The sequence below is a fragment of the Vigna unguiculata genome, chromosome 4 (assembly GCF_004118075.2).
Source record: "Vigna unguiculata cultivar IT97K-499-35 chromosome 4, ASM411807v1, whole genome shotgun sequence".
Classification (NCBI taxonomy): Eukaryota; Viridiplantae; Streptophyta; class Magnoliopsida; order Fabales; family Fabaceae; genus Vigna; species Vigna unguiculata.
The window spans coordinates 8877772-8899555 of record NC_040282.1 but is presented as its reverse complement, the minus strand read 5'-3'; the positions used below and the strand labels follow the sequence as shown (position 1 = coordinate 8899555).

The 21784-nt window shown below is 37.1% G+C and overlaps 2 protein-coding genes across 2 annotated transcripts; one reads left to right on the top strand and one right to left on the bottom strand.

Annotated features, from left to right (window-relative positions):
* Nucleotides 1-6800: 6800 nt before the first annotated feature.
* Nucleotides 6801-10080, top strand: LOC114181628 (probable endo-1,3(4)-beta-glucanase ARB_01444). The gene is given in 3 exon segments (XM_028068133.1): nucleotides 6801-8164; nucleotides 8167-8286; nucleotides 9392-10080. Coding segments are annotated over 3 exon segments (2004 nt in total). The 5' UTR covers nucleotides 6801-6873; the 3' UTR covers nucleotides 9985-10080.
* A 10714-nt stretch (nucleotides 10081-20794) lies between these two features.
* LOC114180460 lies at nucleotides 20795-21784 on the bottom strand. Its single transcript, XM_028066774.1, has one exon. It carries the CDS (start codon nucleotides 21782-21784, stop codon nucleotides 20795-20797), a length of 990 nt encoding a protein of 329 aa, XP_027922575.1.

Genomic DNA, 21784 nt, shown 5'->3' with positions numbered 1-21784 from the left:
CGGGAAAACATGCTACGGATCATACACCGCAACGCCAGGTAGAGTTCCCGTATACGAACATAGTTCGTATCGTCCCAAGACTACCAAACTCGTCAGCCAACAACTGAGGAGGGCAATCTCTCTGGACCCATCCGTACTGGCCACAACCAGCACACTCATACCGGCAACACTCGCCAACCCGAGCCTCAACTCAAGGGTTCCTCGTGTTCATCCGCCATCCCGAGCCACAACTTTAGAGATGCTATTCCGAGCCACAACTCAAGGAATACCACGTGCTTAACCCCTATCCCGAGCCACAACTCAAGGGATACGTTCCGAGCCATAACTCCAGGAACACCAGCAACCTCACCCTTAAAGCATCACTAAACGCACTGTAGATCACAAATTCATAAACAAAACTCAAGGCTGCAGCAGTATAAATCGCTTGGCGGGGGACACGTGCCGCCAGGCGCTGCCAGCTCCTAGACTGCCTGGCAGGTGTCGCGTACCGCCAGGCGCCAAGCGCCTCAAAACACATGATCCTAGTCGCCACCGCCTAGCGGTTAAGTCGCTACCTCCCGGCGCCAACGCTCTTGGACGTCACTGTTGTTTCTCCGTTCGCCTGGCGGAATCTCCCTCTTCGCCAGGCGCCACTCACTCCAGAGCCACTTGTGTATTGGCTATCGCCTGGCGGTCTCAGCCCTGCCGCCAGGCGCCATATCAGTATGTTGCACAGTACTATCTTTAGATTGCTCGACCAGAGTACACCATGACTCAATTCAGCCAACGTCACTACGTAATTTCCTTCTAAACCTCTTACACTCACTCCCAATAGCTAACCCATTACACAAATTCTACACTTTCATTTGGGTTCGCTACCGCTACTTATAAGAGGGTAATCTGGTTTAACTCTATTATTTAACACATGAGACGTACCCTCAAGCATTTCCTACCCCTATTACCACTGATTTATCCAGCTATGAATACAGTAGTATTAGGGCCAATATCCCTCACCATTTCGATAACTACCTTTACTCTCAGGATCCAAAGCTAGCATTATCAATTAACTTTAAGTTTCCCCCATTCAGTCGTTATTACCCAACACAAAATTCTGATTTATCGAACCTCAGGTTCATTAGTGCGACATTAATTTTTATTCTATACAACCATTACACCTCCAGCAGTTTGCATCTTATCCTTCTGTTCTTTCCAAATCATATAATCTCCTCCCATACTCTCTCCTCACATCTTTCCTCTTCACCCTCCAACTTGCTTTCCAATACAGCCACTACCCTCACTGTTCCACGCGACCACTCACCCAAGTCTCACTGCCACGAGAGCGCCTGGCGGCAAGCTCCGCGCCGCCAGGCGGCACAAGGATTTCTGGCATTTCCCAGTCTTACAGCCCCTGCGTAATGATCCTCTTCAAATTTGAAGGCTCTCTTACCTCTTTTGCAACCCATTTTCTCCAAGAACCCGATGATAATGTTACTCTGCACTACATAGTCTAATTTCCAACAAACCAGTTACATTACAATTAACTTTTGTAAATCCTAATCCTACCAATCTGCTAGTACCCTCACCCTAACCATTTCATTACACTATTTCATCAAAATCATCTGCTAAATATACTGAATCTCCATAAAATACGACGTTACATCATCTCTAACTCACCAACCCATGATTTCCCTCCGATCAGAATCACGTTATAACACCCAGAATTGACGAAAACCAAAACTCAGTCTCGCATCGCCTGGCGGAAATTCATCACCGCCAAGCAGTTCATCACAAAACCCAGAATGCTCACGAACCTTGAGCCGCTTGGCGGTATAGGGATTCACCGCCAGGCGCTGCACCCAGAAACCCCCACAATACACGTTCAAATGCATGAGCCGCCTGGCGGCTAAGTATAGCCCGCCAGGCGGTTTCTGGAGAGAATTCAGCAAAATCATGATACAGACACAGAACATGCTTAAATTACATAGTATTTCCATACAATTCAGGCCAAACAATCAAAATTAACGTAGGAAGCTCCCCTAACCTGGTTCTCCTTGGCTTAAGCTTGACAATTTGTAAGATTCCCCTTGATCACCCACCTTCCTTGCTTCCTCACCATTCAGCAACGCAAAATCACACCTTAACCTCTCACACTCTCTCAGATTTTCGCTCTCTCTTTAGGTATAGTTTCCCAGCTTGTCAAACCTTAGCCCTTAACCTAATTTTCCTTTTTAAAGTGTGCCTAAACTAAGTGATTAATTACCAAAACGAAAATGGCATTGAATAAGACATAATGTGCCATTCAATCCCTCCCTATGGCTGCCCTTCCAGCCTCCTTTGGCTGCCCACTCACTTAGGTTTCCTTCCCACCTTTCCATATTCACGTCAAAACCAAAAATGCCAAAATTATAAAGTTTAATGTAAGTTCTCCAAGGCTCGAACCCACAACCATGTAATCACCAAGTCTATATCAAACCACTTAACCAATTCATATTTCTTGCTAGGAATCACAATTCAATTATCATAATATACAAGAACATGTTTTCATAGATTTAAATAATAAAACCATAACATCAAAAGTTAGCATACATAGGACTCGAACCCAAGTCCTCTCGCACAATCAAAGTGCTCTCAACCACATGAGCTAGCACTTTTCCACATCATACCAACCATAATTTAATGTCATAATTATTACCCCTCCCGTATTTATTAATTAATTATTTAATTAATTAAATTCTACGGGTCTTACAGCAATTATGAGTAACATATATCTCTAGATACTAACCTCCAAATCAAATCTCCGCCGTTCAAAGTGAAAAACAACATGTTATGGACCACTTGTCAAAATTTCACCTAAACCGGACGGTTAACGAATTGGGAAATGCAGTTTTATGAAAACTGCACAGACTAGAAAAATGGTGGCGCCTAGCGCCTAAAAGTCAGGAACCTAGCGCCTAAAAGTCAGGTTGTTCCTGCTACACGAATACGAAAACAACATTTTTTTCATGAAAAGAACAACAGCACACATCACCTGACGGCAAGTCTTCACTACTAGGCAGTTCTTAACAAAAACCCAGAAATCCTGTACAAATCGCATGTGTTGCCTGACAGGTCTTCAATGCCGCCAGGCAGTTTCTGGAAAATTCCAGAAACTCGAACAAAATTACATAATTTCCAAGAATCAAAGGCTTCACATACAATTCATAGAACGCATAATTAAATTACAACATGCATTTAAGAGGTTCAGCTCCCCTAACATAATAATCCTTGCCAAAATTTGAAAATTCTAAATCTTCTTCTTGGTCAACAATGGCCTCCCTTGATACCTTCCAACAACAACCCTCAATCCTCTCTGAAATGCAGCCCTTGTTCTCTCAAAATGCTTCCCAAATTCTTCCCTAGATTGCCCTATGTCTTTCTCCCTAATTTCGCTCCTATCTCACCTTTCTAACTCAATTTTAATTAAACTTAATTACCATAAAACGACTAGGGTTTCTGACCTTTCCCATCCATGCCAAAAAATAATTTTATCAAAAAGGAAGTTTAATTCATGTATACCAAGGTTTGAACACACAGCCATCCCAAAGTGAAGTCAATGCACAACCATTCAACCAACTCATGTTTCATGATAATTCCTATAAATCTAGGATTACATTATCACTCCTCATCATATTATCAAAATAATACACAATTAAAATATCACACAATTTTGCATACATAGGACTCAAACCCAAGTCCTCTCAACATAACCAAGTACTCTAAACCATTTGAGCTAGTACTTTTTCACATCACAAAATTTAGCATTAAATGTCATAAAGGCTCCTACTACCCGCATTAATTAATTAATTAATTATTTAATTAATTGAATATCTCGGGTCTTACACTAGGTGATAGCTTAGAGGGCAGTGTGCTATTTCGTTTTTGCTTTGTGTGTTTGAGATGATGGACTTGGACCAAGAGATGTTTGACATTGTCATGAGCGGGTAGATTCGTGACAGGTGATGAAACGCGTGATTAATATGAACGAGAAGGTTCATATTAGTGATACTCTCGTGTGAGGATACGAGCGGGGAGGTTCGCATGTTTCGTGCTCACACTTGAGAGTTTTTGTGAATGGGGAGGTTCGTAGCTACATGGATCACGCGTGTTGGACTACGGGCGGGAAAGTTCGTAGATTTGGACTACAAGCGTGGAGGTTCGTAGAGGTTGGACCACGAGCGGGCAGGTTTGTGGAAGCATGATGTATCCTGGGTCCATGGTCAAGTGATGGTATGATATGCATGGGCTAGTGGTTTAATGTATGTATTGAGGCGATGCTTCAGATACTTTGGGCAACAATGGGTGTAAGAATAACCAATGAGTTGAGTTCGAGTATTTTGGGTAAGAATAATCTATATTATTAAATTGTGTGTTTATGTTGATTTGAGCTCACCTTTTCTGTTTGTGTTTGGCGATGATCATGTGGCTTGTCACGCGGGAGCAGATGATATTCTAGGTGATGTTGGAGATGTCTAGAGACGGAGAGAGGGCTATCATGGGAGATTTTCATGAACCATTTATGTTTTTGCTATTAAATTTTCAATTGGTTTTGGACTTGTAGCAATTATTACGGATTTACAAATTTGAATTTAAATGCGAAGAACGAATTTTTAAATTTCCTGCGATTTTGGGAATAATAATATCAGATGCTTTGAGTTTTATTTCTAATTATTTATTTTATTAAGTAATATCCAACTAAGACGTTGTAGCTGACATGTATGTTTTCCTTTTGATGAATTTACAATGGGAGTTCTTAGAGTGTTAAACGTTGCACACCAACAACTAGGCCTCCTTGCGAGCTTTCAGGTTAATCTATTGAGTATTTCACCTAAAACTCGCTCCTCAAATTTTCCTACACTGTTATAGTACTCGGCATGGGTCTCTTAAGGTTTCTTATGAGTTGGGTCTCATTGATAGGTCAAATTCATCAATGTTTAGGTTCTTTAAAGTAACAATAATGCCAAAAGGAGTTAAGTACTTTTTATTTGATAATAATAAGCCCAAATTTCCCCTCTACTGGACCAAGAATCCCATTATCCACTTTGGCAAAGAACTTGTATGACTCCTGAAAACCTACATACATTGTCATACTTGGACCAGTTGCCCAAAAAGTTTCCTTCAAGGAGAATTATAGGGATTTTTAGTTATGCCCATCTTCGATACGATCTGTTCGGTATGTATATTTTAGTTTTGGCTTGCCATCCTATGTTGTTAAAATTGGTTAATGTTATATTTCCCTTGCAGATATCATGGCTTTTATACACTCTGAATGAATTTCAAGCGAGGATTGTAGTAATGGTTGTCACTTAGAAAATGAGCTAAGACAATTGCCAGATTCAAGCGAGTTTATTGCTGACATAGAAAGCCCAAAGAAGGAGTTGGTTGCAGCAAATGGCAAAAAAAAGGAGGCATTATCTTAGCTGAGCAACGTGAAGAAGGAAAGGTTTCAACTCTTAATGTCCATGTCTGATCCAGAAAGAGAGGAGAGCGGGTACCTCAAGTACTCTAACACCTCAAGTTAGTGATCAAGAAGTATGAGTGTGTGTGTGTGTGTGTGTGTATGTGTGTTCTTTTGTAATAAATGAGATATCAAGATGTGTTTTACCGTAGACTGAACTACTTTTTTGTATTGTCCTTTCATTAATTACCTTTAGAAGTGTTTATATTCCCTTATGAATGTCAATAAATAGCCTCTCGTAATATCCATATCGTTAAACGAATCAATTGTTAATTAATGCCTTATCTACCAAATATTTTCTCCAACCAATCTGACTAAGATACATCCAACTCCACTATTGATGTCCAATATGATTGAGCGCTACTCGACCGTATAAGCCCCAGGCCCTAAATGAGTAGTCGCATTCCATAAGGCATGATAGTAACAAGGTTAAGCACTACTTGACTCTAAAAGCATTTTAGGCCTCATGTCTGGGCACTACTTGGTCTTATAAGGCTTCTAGACTTTAAATAAACAACGTTTTCGAGTACTACTTGGCTCTATACCATACATTTGGCCTTATAAACCTTTCAAGCCTCCAATAAACAACATGACCAAGTACATAAATATAATTATATTTACAAAATTTTGTAATAATTTCTGAGTAGAAAAATATCCAAACCTTCATTTGATAATATTTTTAAATGTGTTGGTGACAAGTTAAGTAATTAAATATATATATATATATATAATATGTCATTAGTATATTTTATGATGATTTTTAATATGATATTAGTGTTTTGAAATAAAAGTATTATTAATATATTTTGATGTTATATAATAGTTATCAACATCTCATAAAAATGCCATCAGTCAATAGTTAAATATTAATCCTTTTTAAGACAAGTTATCAAAGTAAACAATAAAAAAAAAAATTCCATAAATACTTGGCGCATATTTGTAATGAAGCACTTAAGCAAAAGGCTAAGAAACATAAGAGAGACACTATACTTTCATCTCTTCCCTCCTAAGATCCTCTTCCCTTTACTTAAACATCAATGATTAAATCCTCTTTACTCCTACGTACCCTTCCATCATTCAATAATCTTTAATCTCATCTCTCAACAAACCAACGCAAACCCTTCTCCTCAACTTTTATGTTAAAATCAATAAACTAAGCTCAACCATCCCACAAGCATAACCAAAATCCCAAAACCCTAACCCCACTCTCCTACTCGTAACAATTTAATAACAAACCAAGTTATAGATGGAGTAATCGTTAATGCACAAAGGATTCGTATTTAATGGTTACCAAACATTATAAAATCATCACAAAAAAACACAATCACACACCATTCATACTTATTGATCAACATCATTAACCCTATCACAAACACACACACCATTTTCAAAAGTAAGCAATGGCTCCTTACATCTTCCCACAGACACGATCCACTGTCCTCCCTGAGCCCTCCAACTTCTTCTCCTCAAACCTTGTCTCATCTCCACTTCCCACAAACTCTTTCTTCCAAAACTTTGTCCTCAAAAACGGTGACCAACCTGAATACATTCACCCCTACCTCATCAAATCCTCCAACTCTTCACTCTCTCTTTCATACCCTTCTCGCTCTTCCACTGTTACTTCCATATACCAAGTCTTCAACCCTGATCTCACCATCTCCTCTAAGCAAACTTCTTCAGGAAAACACACAATCTCTTCCTTCAGTGATCTCAGTGTCACTTTAGAAATCCCTTCTTCAAACCTAACCTTTTTCCTCGTTAGGGGAAGCCCCTATTTGACAGTCTCAGTAACCCAACCAACCCCTCTTTCCATCACCACCATCCATTCCATTGTCTCCTTGGATTCCACAGAATCCACTTCCTTCCACAAGTTCACCATTAAGTTTAACAATGCTCAAACATGGCTCCTCTATGCTTCCTCGCCCATCAAGTTGACTCACACCACTTCTGAGATCACTTCTGAGGCCTTCTCTGGCACAATCCGCATAGCCCTTCTTCCTAACTCTGATCCACAATGCGAGGCCATTCTTGACTTGTGCAGTTTCATTTACCCTGTGTCAGGAAATGCTGTGATTAAAGAACCCTTTTGTGTGGAATATAAATGGGAAACAAAAGGGTCTGGTGCATTGCTACTTCTAGCACACCCTCTCCATCTTCAGCTTCTCTCTTCTACAGACACTGATGTCGCTGTTCTTGATGGGTTTAAGTACACAAGCATAGATGGGGATCTTGTTGGTGTTATGGGGAAGTCATGGATTCTGAAAACTGATCCGGTTTCAGTGACATGGCATTCTTCAAGGGGCATCAAAGAAGAAAACAAAGAGGAAATTATTTCTGCGCTTGTGAAAGATGCTGAGGCCCTAAAAATGGATACCTCTGAATCTTACTTTTATGGGAAATACATTGCAAGGGCTGCAAGGCTGGCTCTGATAGCTGAAGAGGTTTTCTTCTATGAGGTGATTCCAATGGTTTGCAAGTTTCTGAAGGACACGGTTGAGCCATGGTTGGATGGAACTTTGAAGGTGAATGGATTCATGCATGATCACAAATGGGGTGGCATTGTTACTTATAAAGGATCTGATGATGCTTCTGCAGATTTTGGATTTGGGATTTACAACGATCACCAGTACCATCTGGGGTACTTTCTTTATGCCATTGCAGTGGTTGCAAAGATTGACCCAGCATGGGGAGAAAGTACAAGAACAAAGCCTATTCACTCATGCAAGATTTTATGAACTTGGACACACAATCAAACTCCAATTACCCAAAACTCAGGTGCTTTGACCTTTACAAGTTGCACTCTTGGGCTGCAGGTACATAAAATTTAATCAAATAACTAAGATCAGTTTGTTTCAAATTAAAACAAAAAAAAAGTAACTTTTATGTGAAATAACTTAACTGATAATTTTTTAGAGATTTGAAGAGGAAAAACAAATTCGTGTTTATATATAATGAAAAGATTACTTTTCTAAAAACATAATTAGATATTTTTTATTGTTTCTAGGTTCTTGTAAAAGTGATAATAAATGTGTAACAGATAAAAAACAGTGATTAATCTTTTTAGAAAAGTGTTTATAAACAAACTATTAATGACTAAACGTGCTGTTTTTCAATAACTTTGTAATTGCGCAGTGATATTTTGTTAAAAAAAGGGTAAAGTATATATATTTACTTCACTTGTTTTAGTACTAATATATATATAATGGATGAACTGTTTTATTTGAAATAGCATTACTTTTTATTTGTTTCACTTATTTAATATCAACATTTTATACACTTCAGAAGCCTGTGCATACTAGTAAAATGCTCAATTCTTTAAAGTATTTTTGAATATCCAAAACAAATATAAAAAACAAGAAATATTAACAAAAAAAAAAAAGTCTCTCAGATAAACCAAAGATGAACGTTGCTCATTTTATAAATAATTTTAACAAAGGATAAGGGTAGAAAATGTACAGGCCGACGGCCACTTGATTAATTTAAAATAAAAAGTTAGAAAAAACCACTTTGAAAATGCTGTGGTATATCATAAACAATACACATTATTACTTGAAAGTCGAATTAAAAATAATTTATATACCCTTTCTTCCGAAACATTATTTTGAGAAAAACTATATATAATAACTAAAGCATCCAATAACAACAAATAATTAAAAGTGATTTATATTTCCTTCAATTAAAATCTCATGTTAAACATCACTTTCAATCTTGACATCTCATCTAAAGTATACTTCAATTGAACCATCATATATTTTCATACGGGAAAGATGAAAACAAAAAAAACACAAAAAAAGATACAAAAGTATTTTTTTTTTATATTACAATATTATAATTTTTTTTATAAGTATCGTTATCATGTTACTCTTAGAATAATCGATTCATCACAGGTTCTTTACTAATCTAATTTTTTTGTGACAGGGTTAACTGAGTTTGTTGATGGTAGGAATCATGAGAGTACTAGTCAAGCATTGAATGCATACTATTCTGCAGCACTGATGGGTATGGCATATGGCGATGTTCAGCTTGTTGCCCTAGGATCAACCCTAGCAGCACTGGAAATCCTAGCAGCTCGAACATGGTTTCAAGTGTCATCGAATGGGAGCATGTACGAGGATGTTTTTACACAGGAGAACAGGATTATGGGCATTTTGTGGTCCAATAAAAGAGACTCTGACTTATGGTTCGCTTCTCACAAGCTGAGAGAGTACAGGCTTGGCATTCACCTCTTGCCCATAGTGCCAATCTCTGAGCCACTTTTCTCAGATGTTGACTATGTGATTGAGCTTGTAACCTGGGCTTCCATGGATTTGGATAGGGAAGGTGCTGATGATGCATGGAAAGGGTTTGTTTATGCACTTCAAGCACTTTATGATAAAGAAGAGGCTCTGCAGAACGTGAAAGGGTTAAAGGCTTTTGATAATGGAAACTCTTTCACTAACCTCTTGTGGTGGATTCATACCAGAGGTGACCAAGATGATAGTGATCATCACCAACACAAACTTGGCTACTAGATCATTGGTCTTACTGTTATGGGAAAAAAAATTATATGATATATATTATGCACTGTGAAATATGTTTACATCTCTATATACCTGATATAATACTTATGGGTGAATATATATATATATATATATATATATATATATATATATATATATATATATATATAAATGCTTTCAATTTATAAATAAAATGTTTAATAACTTTTATGAGTTAATATTGTAGATTTGACATGCATACACTTCATTGAAGATGTGGACGCTGATGCCTTACTCCTTTCTTTGGATATTTTTCATCTTGTGTATATGTTCTTGAAGATTTTGATATGTAATTTCAAGTTTCTTTTATGAATCACTTGTTATAGCTAGACTAAATTTGGATAAATGGTTTAAGTTTTAAAGTTTCTTATAATAGCATAAGGATTAAATAGCAAGGATAGTGAGAGAAGCAGTTAGGAAAAGTATGTTAAAAAGGGGTGCGAGTGGGAAAAACAAGTAGTGGTAACATATTATATTTTGGTGAGTACACAAATTTATGTTTGATGCTAAATATAGAAATCATAAAAAGCATGCTCAAATGTTTTAAAATTTTAATGGGTTAAAAGTGAATTTTACAAAGAGCTAGATTGAAGGAGGGGAGGTAAGGAGTGGTGGATCTTCAAACAAAATTTAGGGGTACCAAGATAAAGAGTTAAGTATGTTTTTAGTATCTCAACTTTGACATGAAATTGGAATTCGTTGTTGTCTGAATCTTTGATACATTCTGGTTCTCAAACTTTAAAAATGAATTTATGTAGTCATTTTAACCCAATTACATTAAATATTTTTTATATCTCAAACACATTTCCTAATAGATATTGAAGCACAAATATGTCAGACATTATAAACAAATCAAATGCTAAACATGTAAGTGAATTAAAAAGATTATATTCGTTCATTTTTAAAGTTAAGAGACAAAAATTCATAAACTAAAAGCATACTTACTCCAAAATAAATACATAGAAGTTTTAAAAATATAAAATACGTTAAAATTAAAAAAGAATTAAAACAACTTTTATGTGTAAGGCCCACCTTTTTTTGTCCTAAATTTTTTAAGGCCTACCCTAATCTGTTGGGCCAAGGCTGGCCCATAGGATGTCCAAGACCCTAAATAGCCCTAACACTCCCATTCTGCTCATTTGCCAGAAACAGCTCCTTTCACTCTCTTAGAACAACAGCCATGCTCTGCTAGGGTTTAGTCCTTGGTTCTCGTCAAGTTAGCTCAACCTCGTCCTCTTACTCCACCTAAGTCGTTTTCAACTCATACTCTTCCATTCAGTTTATTCATCATGCTTCAAACTAAGGTTTGTCTAGGTGAACTCGTTTTAAACATGTTCCGTTATTTTCCAGCTTTGAATCTGCTCTTAGAGCTACTGTGCTCAATTGTTTGTGTGTCCGAGACCTTGGCTAGCATTTTGCAGGTAAGGGAAGCTAGGGTTTTTCATACTTTCCGTAAATCTACTTATTTTCAGTTTTGTTTCTTATTTGTATGGCTTGTGTGCTACTATGAACGTATGGAATGCCTTGTTGTGTTGTTTGGATGTGTATGTATGGTTGATACAGGGAGAACAGTGGCGAGTACTGATACTCTCGCCCAAGCGAGCATGTCTGGCCTAGGCGAGCATAGCAGAAACAAGCCTAGGTTCCTACTCGAGCTCTCGCTTAGGCGGAGAGCTCTCGTTTTGAGCGAGGTACTATCTCGCTCAGGCGAGAGGGACTCGCCTAAGTGAGAACTCATGGGAGCTTGATATGTGTCACTATAGTTGTAGCCCAAGCGAGGAACCTCACCTTTGGGGGAGGGGTGGTCTTGGTCAGGTGAGGAGGGATTGCCTAAGCGAGAACTCGCGAAATCAGCAGGGCTCTCTGTTGGCAGTCTCGCCTAAGCGAGGGCCTATAGCTTAAGCGAAAGACTCCTTTCGCCTGAGCGAGAGTCCATGGCTTGAGTGAGACTGGTGCAAGGATTTTCTCTATGACTGTTCTTCTCTCTATTTTTGGTTGATGAGCATTGGTATAATTTGATTACTCTGTTAAAGCATGAATTGGGTGAATATGCATGAGTAAAATGGTTTATGGGTTGTAATTGATGAGTTTGGCATGATCTTGGAATGTAACATGAATGGGTGATTGGTTATAAATGTTGACACACTAGTGTAAAATAGGCTTTTTATACCAGTTAAAAAAGGCTTTTTATACCGGTTCTAGCATCGGTATAGATGTAGGTGGTATAGAAGGTTGATCTTTCTACATCGGTTCCATGACAGGTATAAAAAAATTATTTTTATACCATTTCTAAAACCGGTATAGAAAGTCCTCTTGGAAATGGAAAGTTATGTAAGAAAAAATGACTTACTATACCGATTATAGTTCCAAACGGTATAAAAAATTAGACATTTTACACCAAGTATGACCTCAACCAGTATAAAAAGTGATTTATTATATTTTTATAAAAAAATCGTTTATACTTCTTACCACATACCAAACCTGTATATAATTACCCAAAACATCCAGAAAACAAATCCCATTCAATCTAATATTTACATGAAATAGAATCTAATGTTTATATGAAATATAATACTACTCCAAAACGAATTACTATATAAGTCATAAAACACCTAACATCATCTTATATACTGTATATAATTACCCAAAACATCCAGAAAACAAATCTCATTCAATATAATATTTACATGAAATAGAATCTAATGTTTATATGAAATATAATACTACTCCAAAACGAATTACTATATAAGTCATAAAACACCTAACATCATCTTATATAAACACTTAAAAGAAACGAAGCCCACTACTCACGAACTTCCTTCAAGACTCTTTGATCCATTGGAGATGTGTCATTGAAAATCTACACAATGAATAATTGAGTCAACAATCTTTTAGTGATAAATACTTAAGATGTGATTTATAAATTGTACATATTACCATATCCCATGAGTCAACAATGTTTGCGGATATGATTCTATGCATGTTCCTCATGGTATAATATCCACACTTATAGCTTCCCGGTTGACGTCAGCACTACAAGTTAAATTCATATAATATCATAAATTTGATAATTGTATTTCAAAAGTTTGAAGATTAACTACTTACAGTTGGCGCAATGAACTGCAACTTCTTTGTAGAAGTGATTTGTTGTCCCTGCAACCTAGAATGAGCCTCAACCGCACTGTAAAATTTAATGTATATTGAAATTGTGCCTAATATGGAACTTACACTAGTGCAGAATTGCGTTTTTACCTCGACTTATAGGCCTCGGTTGGCGAGGAACCGAAGCATATAACGGTGCGGTGGCAATTTTGAAATTAAAGGCAACTTATAGGCCTTGGTTCACAGAAAAACCGGTGCCAAACGCTGTTATAGGCCTCGGTTCAGAAAAAATCGGTGCCAACAGCTGTAATAGGCCTCGGTTAAGGAGGCCCGAAGCCAAAAAGGTTGCCAGAAATTTCAAAAATGCCATTGATGTTGGTACCTATAGGCTTCGGTTGGGGAAAAGCCAGTGCCAAAGGGGTTATATGCCTCGGGTGTTAGGGAACCGAGGCCAAATAGGGGTTATATGCCTCGGTTCTACGTTGAACCGAGGCCATATGGTTTAATTAGGGCTCAAAAACAGAACCCCTTTCTTCCTCGCGCGCGCCAGCTTCTCCTCCATTTCTCTCTGCAAATTCCGGCGACTCTCTGCAAGTTCTGGCCACTCCAACAACGCGAGCTCCGTGCTGCCACTGCCACTGCCTCTCGTGTTGCCGCTGCCACTACCACCGTTGCGCTGCCGTCATCGCTGTCTCGTCTTCTCTCTGCGACTTCCGGCGAGCCCACCACTCGAGACCACCACGCGAGCCTCCTGCCACCGCCGTCTCGTCTCGCATCCAGCCACCGCCGTCTCGTCTCGCGTCCAGCCACCACCACGCGAGACCACCACCCGAGCCCCCTGCTGCCGTCTCGTCTCGCGTCCGTCCACCACCACGCGAGACCACCACGCGAGCCCCTTGTCGCCGTCTCGTCTCGCGTCCGGCCATGCTGCTCCGACCAGTCGTCCCTCTCTCTGTCTCTCTGCAAGTGTTCCGACATCCCTCCACCACCATGCGAACATTTTCGTTCTTTTGCCGCAATTGTCGCGCCACGGTTTTCTTTAAGGTAAATTTCAAACACGTTTTTGTTTGATTTTCTGTTTTTGTGTATGTTAATTTTAAATTTTAGTTATTGTGAGTGTTAATTTGGATTGAGATTGAAATTGTTTAGAGTGTTTTGATTAATTTTGTGAAAGGATTGAGTCTCAATTTAAGAGCATTGTGTCTTCAGATGTAGAGCATTAAGTCTGAATTTATGAGAATTGTAAAAACACTATAATTAAATAGGTAATATATGATGTTAATAAAAATAAGTTAATAAAAAAAACTTACGCTTGTAAAGTACTTTTAATTTTCAAAGTGTTAGGCTTCTTGTAATGAACACAAAAGAACCACAACAAACTTCTGAGGAAGAATTACCAGCAACTGCCAGTGACCCCTACAGATTCAAATATCATTATATACAATTAAGTTTTACATAAATATAATTTAATGTATAAAAGACATTCTTACTGCTGCAAATAAGGCGCTAAGTTACACTTCTTTTTTCCCAACATCAAATGCCTCTAATAGGTACTTCTGAACCTCTTCACTTTTATTCCCAACGCCTTGAATGGCAATAGGATCAATAAATCCATATATGTGATCATTCTTCTTCTCAGTGCATCTACGATGTAAATACCTTAAACATTGAAAATAAATAATATAAGAATAACATATTGAATATATTCAAACTTCATAAAAGTAATAAAAGTTTACTTACAACAACCAAAGTTGCATTACTGATATACATAACATATCAGTGCTAGAGAGAACTTCAAAAATATCCTTTTGACATATAAAAAAAGGGGTTTGAAGGTCCTATTTGTGGCTTGGGGAGGCATTTCTAATTGTATAGGTTGCAAGGCAATAGTCGCTGCCATTGCACCAAGACGTTCTAGAATTGTCTGTTGTGGTAATGATTCATTCACATCTTCCTTTTCTTGTACTCTAATCTGCTATACATATTTAAAGTAATAAATAACATTAGTATACACCGATGTAAATAAATGCATACTTAAAACAAGTAAGGACAATTACCTCCTTTGCAATTACTTTTACTAATCTAACTGGCCAAAGGATAAAATTTCCAGGGGCCTGCCCCACTGTCTTAACCTCTTGAGTGGGCACTGGGACTCGAGCAGTAGCATCTCGAACATCTACAACCACTACTCTCATCATATCATCTGCAATGGTTGCATGGTGTATGGTTGACCCCAATGCATACATTTTACCTAAGGTAACCAAATAATATTTGTAAAATAAATAAGACAATATAATTAGGCTAAAACAAATACATGCAAAACAATATAATTAGACAAATTACCTAAAGCCACCAAGGACTGTAGGAGATCATCAATGAACAGCTCGTAATCTGCATCAACAGTGAGAGAAGCCTCTTCAAGAGGAACATCACAACTCCCCTTTGTGCTTACACAAATAAGAGAATGTTGTTGGGAGGATTACAAGGTTGGGTTGTGGGAGAGGCTAACTCTGCTCTCATGTCTGCTAACAATTGTGCCTTCATATCAAAGTACTCTTTCTTCATCTCCTTCTTAATCTCCTCCCTAATTTCCTCCCTCATTTGTTCTCTCATTTCTTCTTTGATGGACATGATGACTTCCTAATTGATATTTACTTTATTATGATTAGCTGATGGAGGACCAAAGAATTGACGGATGCCTATAAATTTTCCAACACCACGAACACGTCCAGGATGCTCTAGACGACCAATGGCAACTGCCAATATGTCCTCACGCCCTTGTGGAGTGAATGATCCTTGTGTGCTTTGCTCGACCAGCTCATCCTACAACACAAAAACTTTAAGTTAAGATTAAAAAAATATATTAATACACATCTAAAAATAAATTAGTTTGAGTTACTTACAATACGCCTAGCTACACTTTCTGTTTCTGCAGATGTGTAACCCCTGTTGGTTTTTGACGAGCTCTTTTCCATTTATCATGGCGAGGAGGATGAGTAACAGTAGTCCCACTGGAATTAGAGGCAGATGCCTCTTTCATCATCTTCTGCTCCAATTTATCATAACCCCCATGAGACAATCTATGGGGTGGACATTCTTTTTTGCTATCTCTTGTGCAGCTTTCCTCTTAGCCTATGAGCACCAAAGTATAAAGAATGATTTATGTTAGCAATATGTTCAATTAAATAGTTAAACCTACATATAATATGAATTTACCTGAAAGACAGGATTTAATCGCCTTTCCTTAAAAGCCTGCCATGTGTCTTCATCAAGGAATGGATACTTCTCACAACGTTTCTATCACTTAAGGGACCATAGATATAACGACTTGTAAGGTCCGTCTTAAAACCCTTCCATCGTTCCCCAGCAAATGAAATCCATTTCGTCCTCAACAGATTACTGTTTGGGACATCATATGTGACCTGTATAATAAGAATGGATTACATATGTTAAATATCAGTTATATATGTACGTAATAAATTATATAAGTTAAGATTTCATACTTGGACACTTAGCCAAATCTGATTCTTTACTGTCTCTGGAACATGGTCCCAATCATCTATAAGAATGGATGACTTGCTCCTACCAAGCAAGGCCATATAGCTGGTGAATTTTGTGCTATTTTCTCCCAAAGCTTTACCAGTTTGCATATCAAACTGGATAGGCAATCTCTGATCTGCACTACGACTGACTGTTAACTCTCCCAACCTAGTTCCACGCCTACCATTTTTTTTGGTACATGTATGAATCTTGTCCCCACCTTGTGGTGGAAGGTCACCAAATGGTGTGTCACCGGACATTTCCCTATTCAAATAAATAATTGTTAGTGAGAATTAATAAATAATTTATGTACCTATTCAATGAAGGTGATTTAATGATACAATTTGACGTATATGAGAAATTTATAACAGTAAATGATCCACCAGCACATTATATAATTCAAAAAACTATTATTTCATCTTTTCATAAACGCACATGCATGCCTAAGACTATCAAAGGCTTGCATAATGAACAAGTCAGTACATACACAGACACTTCATGTCAAACAGATTTCACACATTTATTGAGCTTAGTTCTAATTATCTAGAAGCTAAAGGCTTAAAGTTTCCTTTAGATAAACCTAAACAGAAGATTTGGCTCTTAGGTTTACGGAGCAGTACAGGTGAAGAAAATATGGCATGTCTTTTGGCAATATTAAGGTTATTTTGTGTTTAGAATGAAGGAATGAAAGAAAAATTTTAATTTTTCTTAAAATCAAGTTTTTTCACTATTTCTTTCTTTTCAGCCAATCATACCATTATTTTGGAAAAAGAAAAATGAAAATATATAAGAAATTATCAATTTTCATCATTATCTAGAACTGTGTATACTAATAACATTATAGTAAATAAAAAACAACTTTAATCATTTCAATATTGTATTTCTTTTACGCTTGCATCATCTGTTGAAAAAAAAGTTTCCTTTACTTCTTTCTTTCTCTTTCTATAGTTCACATCATTAACATTTTATTAAACATGGTTATAATTAATAGAGATGGTATTTTGTCAACAGTTATATATACAATTCTTGATGTGGCTACTTTACTAAAAAATATATATAATAAAAGGTGTATTTATAGTTAAATAATGTAAAAAAAGCATTAAAATAATAGTAAATTAAGAGTTATGTGAGTATAAAGAAAGGAAGAGTTGCTAAGTATCCTAGTCCTAGATAATTAAAAGGTGTAAAGAGGAATTTTTTATGCAATTTTTCCATGAGTGCATGGGAAACAAGATTGAGAAAAACCATGAACAAAACATTGGTGCAAACAAAACAACATTCATGTATGCACGAACCTTAACTAGCAGGAGCACACGATGATTTTTAGAGACAAATCAAGAAACTCTAAAGATTGCTATCTTTGGCTACACAAGGTAATAACATAGTGCATCCTTTTCTGGTTTCACCAAAGATAGAGAAGAACACAACAGGGGAACATAATAGTCTCTTCCTGCATCAAGTCATGAACCCTATATTCTAATTCCCAATATTTTATTTCATTAACTTCATGAACCTCCTTTGAACGAAAAGGGGTAACCTGTAAGCATAAACACAGACGAGACTCATAAAAGCAAATTATAGTAGGACACAGTATGATAAACTTGTAACATTAGCATAACAGTAACATTCTAAAAGAAAGAGAGAACAAGACTTTGACATTGCAAGGTCCCATAAAAAAATGATATGCAACTTTAGGGTTTTAAAGAATATTCACATAATCATATAGAAAAAGTAGAATATAAAAGTTACCTGAAAGCAATGGATATTAGGTTATCTTGTTTGTAATGGTTTCAGATCAAAACTTCGAACCTACCCACCTATGAAGAATATAAAAGAAATAAAGATGAAGTGAACCACATGAATCATAGTTTTTAAAACAATGAACTAGAAGGGATAAAATGTACCAATGAACTTGAACTGAGAAAGATGAAGTTTATGAGCACATAAATAAATGGGTCAAGTTAGAACGTTCTCCCACAACCCTTCGTTGTGGTCATCACGTACGGCATGAACATCATCTACTTCATTGTCGACATTCAAGGTCGGCATATTGATGAGAAGGATGGAGTTTCGCTAATATCAAGTATCAATTCATCAATGTAATCAGTATAATGTATGGTTCTGCCTTGGAGAACCACTGACCATCTTTTGTTAGCGGGATCAGTGACATAAAACACTTGTTTTGCTTGAGATGCATGATGAATGGCTCTTTAGTATAACCTTCCTTTTCTAGGTCAACCAAGGTAAAACCTAGATCATCAGTCTTCACGCCAGTATTACCATCAACCCACTTACATTTAAAAATAGGTACTCTGAAACTTGTGTAATCTATTACCCAAATATCTTCAATTACACCAAAGTAGCACATTGAGGCCATAATCGGATATTTATCCTTTGAACTTGAGAAATGCATTGATTCAGCTACAATCCATTACTCCACTATTCTATGTGGTGCTTTTTTCATCTTCGTCTTTTGTATGAAATGTATAATTATTTATATCATACCCACTCCAGCATAAGACATCATAGTTTGGCTCACTTGCTAGCCAATTTAATGTATCAGAAGTTGTATTGTCATTTTGAACCTGTTGTTTGAACCACTTCAAAAAGTTTTGTTGTGCTCATTAATGACCCACTTTTGAGACATTCGTGGATTATTTCTCTTCACAATATCTTTATGAGCACTTAAATAGGGGATGACTTCTTTAGTGTTATTCAATATATATAAATGTGCTTGGAGAACTTCATCTCTACTCAGAGTTATAACTTTTGCACTTCGAGTACCCTTACCAGCACCTCTTCCATGGTAACGAGACTTCGGTACCCCTATAGCTTCAACTTGTGATAAGTAGTCTGTACAGAACTCAATAGCTTCCTCTACAATATATCTTTCAACAATTGATGCTTCTGGACGATATTGGTTCTTTACATACCCTTTCAATATCTTCATGTATCGCTCAATAGGGTACATCCATCGTAAGAATACTGGACCACAAATTCTAACTTCTCGACTAAATGAATAATCAGATGGACCATAATATCAAAGAATGATGGAGGAAAGTACATCTCCAACTGACACAATATGAGTACAACCTCATTTTCTAACTGATCCAACTTCTCAATATCGATAACCTTACTACATATTGCATTAAAAAAGAAGCACAATCTTGTTAAGGTATATCTAACATTCTTAGGCAATATGCCTCGAATAGCCACTGGTAGAAGTTGTTGCATCAATACATGACAATCATGAGATTTTAACCCAAGTAATTTTAGATCTTTCATGGATACAAGTCTTTTAAAATTGGAAGAGTAACCTAGTGGAACTTTCACACCTTGTAAAATCTCACAAAAACTTCTCTTCTCTTGTTTAGACAATGTGTGACATGCTGGAGGCAAGTATGTTCGCTTACCATGTGATTGTGGAGCTAATTGTTCTCTTATACCCATTTCAACTAAGTCCAAACGAGCATTTAGACCATCTTTCGTCTTGCCTTGAATATTGAGGAGTGTTCCGATAATACTATCACACACATTTTTCTCTACATGCATAACATCTATACAATGTCTCACATCAAGCACCCTCCAATATGGGAGATCAAAGAAAATTGACTTTTCTTCCATATGTTGCTTGAAGTTCCTTTATTTTTCATCTTTCCAAACACATCCCCAATGTCTTTCACACGCTCATATACTTGTGACCCACTTAAAACCATTGGAGCTAATTCATTTTCTTGACACCCATTAAATGCTTTCTTCAATTTACGATATGGATGGTTTGTACTAAGAAATCTCTGATGTCCAAGGTATACTGTTTTCCTTCCATGTTGTAGTTGATGGTGACATGTGCCTTCTTCACATATAGGGCATGCTTTGTGACCCTTAGTGCTATATCCACTTAAATTACCATATGCTGGAAAGTCATTGATTGTACAAAATAACATGGCATGCAACTTGAATGAATCACTAGTGTACCCATCAAACATATCAACACCCTCCTCCCATAACATCTTCAAATCTTCAACTAATGGGGTTAAATAAATATCAATGTCGTTTCCTGGTTGTCTTGGACCCGAGATCATCAAGGATAACATAACATATTTGCGTTTCATGCACAACCAAGGAGGTAAATTGTAAATCACTAATAGAACAGGCCATGAACTATGTTTATGCTCAAGTTACCATATGGATTCATTCCATCTGTAGCAAGTCCAAATCTAATGTTCCTTGAATCATTGGAGAAATTTGGGAACATGGAATCAATTTTCTTCCATTGCAAACCATCTGCCGGATGTCTCAAATGGCCATCTGTTGTACGTCCATCTGCATGCCATCTCATGAGTTTTGCATCATTTGCATTGCTGAATAAACGTTTCAACCGTGGAACTATAGGAAGATACCACAAAACTTTCGCCGGAGGACCCTTACTATCAGATTCAAACTCACTATGTTTCTGTTTGTATCGTGACACCCCACATCGTGGACATTGATGTAACATGGCTAACTCCTTCCTGTACAAGACACAATCGTTTGGGCATGCATGAATTTTTTGATACTCCATACCCATCGGACACAATATCTTCTTCGCATCATAATTGCGTGTTGGCAACGTGTTACCTTTAGGAAGCATGTCACTCAACAACTCAAGTAATTCCGTGAAGCTTTTATCAGTCCACCCATTTCTTGCCTTCACATTGAACAATTTTAATACCGCTGACAATCGAGTATACTTAGTGCATTCTGCGTACAGAGGTTTCTCTGCGTCATTGCACAAATTGTCATACACATTCGCACGTTGAAAGGAATCATGTCCAATATCACGAATCATTTCCTCCATTCGATCATCTATCTCTAAATCAACTTCTTCTGCTTTAGAAACATCTACACTTGGCATGTCTATTAATTCACCATGCCATATCCACTTTGTGTAGCTCTTTAAGAAACCATCACAAAGAACATGCTCCCGAATAACGTTAGTTGGTAGTTTTCTCTCATTCAAAAAATTAACACATGGGCAGTAGAATTTTCCATTATTATCCGGAACATTCATATTTGCAAATTCAAGAAATTCTTCTACTCCATTCTCATATTCATTTGTTGTGCGTAAAAAATTTATCCAACTTCGATCCAT

Excerpts from the sequence above, each read along its gene's own strand:
- LOC114180460 (XM_028066774.1), bottom strand. The coding sequence starts at position 21,784 with ATGGATCGAAGTTGGATAAATTTTTTACGCACAACAAATGAATATGAG.